Source organism: Acanthisitta chloris, unplaced genomic scaffold (assembly GCF_000695815.1).
Source record: "Acanthisitta chloris isolate BGI_N310 unplaced genomic scaffold, ASM69581v1 scaffold20211, whole genome shotgun sequence".
In the NCBI taxonomy this organism is placed as follows: Eukaryota; Metazoa; Chordata; class Aves; order Passeriformes; family Acanthisittidae; genus Acanthisitta; species Acanthisitta chloris.
In genome coordinates, this window is record NW_008654616.1 from 40,408 (window position 1) to 48,786 (window position 8,379).

The 8,379-nt window shown below is 48.8% G+C and overlaps 1 protein-coding gene across 1 annotated transcript in view; it reads right to left on the bottom strand.

Moving 5' to 3' along the window:
- The window catches only part of TTC34 (tetratricopeptide repeat domain 34), a 10,615-nt gene extending 2,487 nt beyond the window's left edge, over positions 1-8,128 (bottom strand). The window contains 5 exon segments of the mRNA XM_009083610.1: positions 1,746-1,956; positions 2,221-2,492; positions 2,929-3,095; positions 4,501-4,693; positions 6,272-8,128. Of these exon segments, the coding sequence (XP_009081858.1) occupies positions 1,746-1,956; positions 2,221-2,492; positions 2,929-3,095; positions 4,501-4,693; positions 6,272-8,128 (2,700 nt within the window).
- Between the last annotated feature and the right edge of the window lie 251 nt (positions 8,129-8,379).

Below are 8,379 nucleotides of genomic sequence, written 5' to 3' on the forward strand. Positions count from 1 at the left end.
TCTGTGGTCAGGAGCAATGGCAAAGTGAGGCCAGAGTTGGGGATTGTGGTACTAATTCTCTCTATAAGCTTTTACTGAGCTCTTCCTTTCACACACAGCCTGGAATAACCTTGCAGGCAAAAGGAAATGCTGCTGGGAAATCCTTCGAGACATTGAGCAGGTGAATTAACCAATTCCTCCCCTAGCCCAGAAAGGACACACTTATCCCCCTGGCACAAAATGCTAAAATAATCCCTAGTTCTGGACTAACCAGTAATAGAGGTAATGACACTCAGTAAAGCTCTGAAGAATAGAGAACAGGGAAAGACTCACAGGTGTTTGAGGTCAAACCCTTATCAGCTGAACAAAAGCACAAGATTAAAGAAGAAAAAATGACTCTCTTACTTCCAACACTGGTATTGAGTTCCAGTTTTGAACTCAGCCCAGTCACCCCTGTTGTCTCAAGCAGAGAAATCTCTCCTGATAAATAAGCCACACTGAGGGAGTTTATTCCAGACCCTGATCCACAGCTGCCAAAGAGACAGAAAGAAGTGCCTCTCCCATTTTAAAGCTTCACTCACCTGAGGCACCAGCGAGTTCTAACACATCAGTGCACTATAAGCTATCCAAAATTTAGTTAATTTTGGTTTTTTTCCTTCTCTTTTTTTTTTTCTTTACTTACTGACAGCCTATGGAAATGCCTCCTGTGCTGCCTGGGAAAGCAGCAGAGAGGGACTTAGCTGTGAGCCTTCCCCATAGAAGCAGAGATGTGCAGTAGAGAAATTCAGCTGTAAAATGTGTCTTCATTTACAGACACCTCCTTGGGGCCTCCACAGCCACAGTCTTAGCTGTACCTTTATCAGCTTTCCAAAGTGAAAGATTGCAAATTGGCTCTGAAATCTTCCAACTCTTCCCCCTAAGACTGAAGTTTTTCCATGATTCGGCGAGGGGCTGTGTGCTCTGTAATGGGGCATGTCTGGGGGCTGCTAAATTAATACTTGTTTACTTATATCCTCCTGCTGTTCTGCTAAAAATACGTTCCAAGCACTCCCCTCCATGCATTAAGCACATCAGCATGTTGTTTGTTTTATAACCTGGCAGAGAGCACAACAATATAGCTCCTCACCAGGGTGCACACCAGCACAAATTGAATCAAAGGAAGCAAACTGGTTCTCAGAGCACTGAGCTTCTGGGTAATCAGAGCTGCAGATGCTCGAGTGAATGTTAAAACTCCTCACCATCAATCTGACCTTCTCCTGTCTTGTTATTGGAGTGGCTTTCTCAGGGCTGGGTGTGCTTTGGGGGAGAAACTTGAAAAAATACCTAGTGATAGATATTGGGGGCAATGTTGTGGCAATTTGAGCTAAGAAAACCAACCTCAAAGGCTGAATAAGCCCTGAGCACTGTGTCCCACCCAGAGTGCAACACCAGCAGTGATGCTGTTGAACCTCTAGCTGCTGCCCCTCACGTGCCCTGCATTTTTTAGTGTGGAATTAAACAGCTCTTGTGCTCTGGGATCACTCCCAGTTGCTAGGAAGTGGCACTGACTGAAGCAAGGTCACTGCCATGAGCATTTTGGAAGATTTTGGATCCAGCTCCCTAATCTGGCTGGAGGATGAAGCCAATTTGTTCCTCATTCATCTGATAACCTCTTCCCACACACTTCTGCTCAAGACAAGGCAGGGAACAATCTCTGCAAGCCTCATTTTGCATCCCCATTCCATCCCCTTGGGATCCACAGGTGTGAGCCCAAGGAAGGGTTGTACCTGCGAGAGATGCTGCTGTTGCTTAGCATCTATGAAGTTGAGGAGAAATGCCAGCTCCCTTTCATCTCTCCTGGCCAGGATGCTGAGGGAGTGAGCTGCCCCAGACATGTTCCTCCTCTTCAGCTGCAGCACAGCAAGTCGTGCCCCAGCCAAGGCATCGGCAGGAGAGCGGCCAAAAGCTTCCTGGAGGTGGCTCAGGGCCTCTTCATACCTTCCTGGTGGGGAACATCAGTACAAGCTCCATAACCCATTCCATGTGGAGACAGACACTGAGAAAACTCACTACAGCAGGATTAGGGATCCTGTGCACAGTGCACATCTAAGGGTGTTAATGACTTCATTCCCTTTTCCCAAAACATTTGCAAATTTCTCTTGTTAAGTTCTATCCAGCCACACTTTAGCCATTTAGCATTCACCTTCTTTCAGCTTCCTGCCCATCCACTGAGCCAGATCAGCTGTGCAAAGGGATTGGAACTTACCATTTGCTATCAAAACGTCTGTGTAGAAGATGTGATATTGTGCAGCCTTGCAAATTTTAGTTAGTGTTTTAGCAATCATGAGAAGGTCCTTGAGGGTTTCTTCTTTTGGAAGGTCTCCAGTAGCCACGAGCTGGGCCAGCTCAGCCCTGCCATGCTGGAGGAGCCACTGAGTGATGAGCCTTTGGGCTTCTCTCTTCAAGGACAGGATGGCTGGGATCACTGCTCCTGCCTGCACCTTCAGGGCTGACATCAAGTCTTGCACTGCCTCCTGGGGACAAAGAACACCCAGAAATGAAATGGTAGCAATAACTAAGTGCTGATCATTTCGTTTTTCAGGGGTTTTCCATTCTCTGCTGTCCCACAGAAGCTTTTTGCTCTTCCCTGTCCTTTGTGCTCTTTTCCTTTGGCAACGCTGATAGAAGAGCATAAAGACAGGTTTGAATGTTTGTAAAGTGCTTTGAACTCCTCGGGGAATCACTGAAAATGATGACTAAGGTTTAGTCTTCCTCTCTCTAGGCTTGGGAAAGCAAATCAGGAATGTCAGGTGACTGCTTGTACACCCAGCCAAACCCAGAGCTTTTCACTGCCCAAATCCTGGGAGAAACTCTTGATTACAGCAAGTCCATGACAGATACTGTGATATCTTACACTGATATTGTTTAACCATTAGAAAAATCACCAGCAAATCAAGAGAGTGATAATACCTTCTGCTGCTTCAGAGCAAGGTAAATGAACCCTCGGCCGCTCAGAGCTTGCACATTCCTGGGATCCTCCTTTAGGATGGCATTGAAATCAAAAATAGCAGTTTTCATCTGCCCCAGGCGCCCATAGCATCGAGCCCTGGTGAGAAGACAATCCTCAGCATAACCACCTGGAGGAGAGGAACACAGCCAGGGTTACCTGGAGAGTATCCATAGGAAGATGTAGGAAAAGTCCACTTTGCCTGGGAATGCCTGAGTACAATGAGAGTGCTCAAGTGGAAGTTTCCTTTATTTCTATTGCAAGTGGAATTCTTATCTCGTATGATCAATAACTAGCTGTAAGGAAAAAAACATCTGTGTCAGGTTGGAGTAGAACAGCACAAATGAGAGGAGAAAGCTCCGAGGAGGAGATGTGAGTGGAGGCACAAGGCCATGTGGGTGTTTCCATGGAATGAGGATCACAAAATGGTTTGGGTTGGAAAAGACCTTACAGAGTCCAAGCCATGGGCAGGGAAGGTACACATTGTTTTGGATAAATGGGTAATCCAGACAGCACTGACTAATTCCTTGCCAGAGTGAATATGCACTGGGATTTGTGACACTAAGCTTCTTTCTTCTCTGCTTTCACATAAGTGCCCAAACAAACACACACAGCTGCCAGAGAAATCCTGGTCCATCCATTCACTCTGTGGCTGCAGAGCATTTATCTTCCTGCCATCCACATGGCCCTTCCTTTCAAGGCAATTTTGATAAGGATCTTAATATACCCAGGGTTGTAATCAATAACTGTGGCATCCCAATAGTGGGTGATAAATCATCAGTGCCACTGGAAATATGTTTTCATGGGGAGGGCAGCAAAAGCAGCTGCCTGCAGAGCTGAGCCAGCAGACAGGCTCCCAGCAAGCCTTGTACAGTAATGAGCCTTTTTCTCCCTCCTGATGTGCTCCAAAACTTCTGTACCAAAGGTTATTACCACTCTGGAGCTCTACCAATTGGCTCCTACAAGGACAATATCTATCTCTTAACAAGCATCTGCTCTAGCAGGTGGGAGCTGATAAGCTGGAATGCACAGGCTGCAAAATGGAACTTTCTCCAAGCAATTACCAGGGTTGTTTCTTTCTTTTTTTTTTTCCATTTTCATAAACCAGTCTCTCTTCTTCTCAATGCTGCTGTCATAACATTTGCTCAGAGTGAGAGGCAGATTTCCATACAAACATGGTGTCAGTTGGAATGTGCCAGAAGCCATTCCATGTCAGCCTGATCCCTCTCCTCAGGAAAAGCTAAGGTAATGACACATCTAAGTGGGGACATTCACTCTTCACACTGGATCTGCTCAGCCTAGCTCTTCTGGCAGGGGTAGGACTGATGTCCTGGCAGGACTGAACACTTGCAACCCACTTCAAGGAATCCACAAACTATTCACTTCTTATTTAATTACACCTTTCCATGGCCCATATGAGTCTGCAGTTTGTCTTCTCACTGGGGGATGACAGAGGAGAACTGGCTGCACTTTCTGTCCTCCCACTGACCTCTTTTCCCTTAGAAGTAAATTCCATTGGTGTCTCCATATCCTACCTGCAGCAATGATGGCAAAGGACAGGTAGGCAATGGCCTCTTTGATGTCAGCATCCTCCTGCTTGTTCTTTAGGATGCTCAGTGCTCTGAAGTGGCAGTGGATTTGCATCAGCTTCCTGTCTTCATCCTTGGCGATATCCATGATTGGCAGGAGGCAGGAGGTATCTCCAATTCTGATCACTCTCTTGAGCAGCTTAACCACGGGAGAGAAAAAGGCAGCAGAGAAAGACTTGCATGAGGACACATGAAGCCATGTAAGCTGTCTGGGGAGAGCAGAGTGTCTTACCCAGTGCCTCACCCAGCCAAGGCCCACAGACCTCTTACTCAACCCTTCAGCTGGCCCTGGTGCCAAGGCATGGTGGAGAAAACATCAATTCTTATCTTGTCCCACCACCACTGCAGCTGTGGAAGGAGTCCTGGGGAAGTGGATCTGCTTGGCTGGCTCTGGGAGCTTCTGCTCCTGCTTGGCTGGGAACTGCTTTGCCAAGCACAGCTCAGCCACAGGAGGATTTTCCCCAGAAAAGAACATTGCTGTGCAGCACAAGGATTCCAGTGGCCCCTTTGGGCTGTGAAAACAAACCCAGTGGATCAATGGAATATCAGGGAAGTGCTGTGCCTTGTCTTAGTGTTGTTATTGGGAATCTGGGAAAAGCAGGGATTCAAATCCACCAGCTACTGTCCTCCTGGAAAGGAGGCTTGTGGTATCTTTGCCTCCATTCACTGCAGTGTAATCACAAGCACTTTTTAACCACATTTCCTACAGAAAAAGAATCAGAAGGTGTTTTCTCCAGTGAAACAAAGGTGCTCAGCAGGTACTGGATATTCACAACTGAGCCAGAGAAACCAGGACATGAACGAAGTTATCCTGATGCACCAGACACATCCCTTGAACTTCACATAACAAATATGTTCCACCTAGAACTTGCAGCATAAGCTGCAGATGAGAATCCAAGTTCCAAGGGCAACACATGGACTCTAACAAAGCCACATCATCCCTTAAGAGCCTCCCCAAGGCAGTAATTATACCAAACTTTTCTTTTTCAGGGGGAGCAGTGAAGTGGTGGAAGTAAAACCTTTCTCTGTACGATTAGCAGAATTTATGAGGGATTTTTACAAATGCAACAGTTCCCTCTGATGGCAGAACCTGGGAATTCAGCTCTGGAATCCTTGGTAGGAGGATCAAACGTGCTGGAATCTTTCACGGTTTCAAGCACGAGTCATTAGCATCAAAGGAAGAAAAGTGCAGACTGATATTTGAGGGTTTATATCTTTTTTCTCCTCCTCTCCATTGCTTCATTAGGGTAATCAGTGAGGTGGCACTTCTGCCTTCTTTTCTCTAAAGGAAAATTGCCCATCCCATAATGTTGTCCCCAGGGCAGGATTACAGTCTCTGCTGAAAGTGCCGTTAAATAGCATGTGAGGATTGGGCTGGATTTAGCCAAGAGTCCTTGTGTGGCCTGTGCTACAGAGAGAAAGTCTGTGATTCTATGATTCTCTGACACTTATAGCCTGTGTTTCGATCTCAGAAGTTCTGCTAGAGGTTGAATTGCCTAAACCTCCCATGAGCTCCAAGTTTCACTGTGCCAACAGCCCTCACTGTTGCTGCTCACGGAGCTTCTAACAGCAAAATGTTTAGCTACAAAATGGAAATGCACACAAACCACTGAGCATGGTGATTATTTGCCTGGCACAAGCAGTGCCAAGCCAGGCCTAACACAGCAATGCAGGAGGGAATGACCCTGAAGATGAGACTCTGCCAGGTGCTCCTTACCTGGTTGCCATCATACACGAAGCCTTTCTTCAGCTGCAGCAGTGCAAGTCTGGCCAGGACAGGAGCCCTTTGTGGGTTCCTGGAGAGTGAGAGCAGGAGCAGCTTGTGAGCCTCTTCCACACGGCCCATCTGGTACAGAGCATCAGCACAGAGGATCCGAGATGCCTCGTCAGAGGCATCCAGCTCCACCAGGAGAGAAGCCAGCTGGAAAACCCCAGGGGCATCCCTGGAGGGGCAAAACCAACAAAACACCTTCAGGGTTAGGAGTTAGGCAGTTGCACAGCCCCATTTGATTTTCTGAAAAGAAACTGCACTGCCTCCTGCATACCTTTTCTTCTGGAGCATCCTCTGTCCTTCCTCTTGGAGAACCTTTAGCAGAAGTCCTCTCTGGTTCCATGGCACATAGGACTTGATTGTGAAGATGGTTTCTTCCAGCTTTAACTGGCAAGCTGTGATGTAATCCAGGGCTGTCAAATAGTGGTTGCCACCAGAAATCCGGATCAGCCCACGGCCACACAAGGCTTTGATGCAGCTGTTGGGATGGGGGGACTCATGCTCAATGACCTTCTGGAAGTCCTGCAGGGCTTGCTGGTGGTCGTGAGCGTGGAGGGAGCAGAATCCTCGCAGTGCCAACAGGGTGTTGTGGTAAGTTTTCTGCTCTGCTGCCAAGAGCTGGTCACAGATCTCCAGGGCAGCTGCAGTGTGTCCCTGCAGGAGGTGACAGTCTGCGAGTCGCACGCTCAGCTCACGCCTGAACCCCGGGGACAGCTGGAGGAGCAGCTGGATGGTCTGGATGACAGGAGGGAGCAGTTCAGCACCCTGATTGCCTCTGAGCTCGGTCCGAGCACGCACAGTCTCCCTGTATGCTACAAACTTCACCTCCAGGACAGCTCTGGCCTGTTCCTCTATCTTCTTAACATCACACAGTGAGAAAAGCTCCTCAAAGTGTTTCATTGCCTGGGCAGGGTTTGCTGCAAAGGCTTCTGCTAGATCCTGCACCATCTCCTGCATCCAGCCCCCCAGGAAGAAGTATGCAGCAGCTCGTTCCAGGAGCAGACCCAAAACCTTCTCATCTCTGAGATTATCAGCTGAGAAACCCTTGAGGGCCTTGGTGCAAACTGCCACACACTCCTCAAATTTGCCTCTTTTAAAGAGGTAAGCTGCCTGTGCCCTGCAAACCCAGACACTGCCCGGGGCCACCGCGGACAAGAAGCCGTAGCAGTTGGCCAGCCACTGGTCCAAGGGGCTGCTGTCTGGGCTTTCCCTCTGGCACGTTGAGAGAAAATTAGAGAAGGCCTCGATGACCTGTGGCAGGTGCTCCCTTTGCCTACTGCACACGTAGGCCACTGCCTCAGCCTGGTAGAGCACATAGGCTTGGATATAGTCCACAACACCTTTCCTGAGCTGTGCCCCCGACAGCACCCACGCCAGAGCCCTGAGCAGCAGCAGCTCCATGGAATGCTTGGGGTTAGCCTGCAGCAGGACAGTGCATTTACCCACCACCTCCTCTGAGAATCCTCTCTGCAGCAGGTTCTCCAGTTTGTACACCGAGGCTACCACGTTGTCGGGGTTTAGGGCGGAGAGGAAGATAGCAGCTATTCCCACGCTGAGGGACACAACGGCCAGGTTCTTACTCTGGATCTTGGGAATCTGACTCTTGCCTTTGCACCACATCTCCAGAGTGGCTATCACTTGTTCCCACAGCCCTTTGGCCATGGAGTTCACTTTCTCCACTGCTGTGTGTGCGTTGCAGCTGAAGGCAGCCAGGTAGAAAGCAGTGGCTGCTGGTAGGTCCTGCTGGATGAGGTGTTGATCTCCTTCCTCACAGAGCAGTGCAGCCAGTTCCTCGGGTGACATTCTCTCCACCTGTACCTTCCCCAAGCAGCATCACACAGGTGACCTGGCTGGAGCCTGCAAAACAGAAACCCAGCAAGGTCAGGGGCTGTGGAGCACAGGTGTTTTTGGCTGGGTGGAGACAGACCCAGCTGAGAGACATAAACAAGCTCAGGAGCTGTGAGAAGCCAAGGCTGCTTCACTCACAGCTTTGTGCGGGGCCAAGACACAAGGAGAGACACTGCTGAGGCTCTCAGTCCTCAGACAGTGGCTGG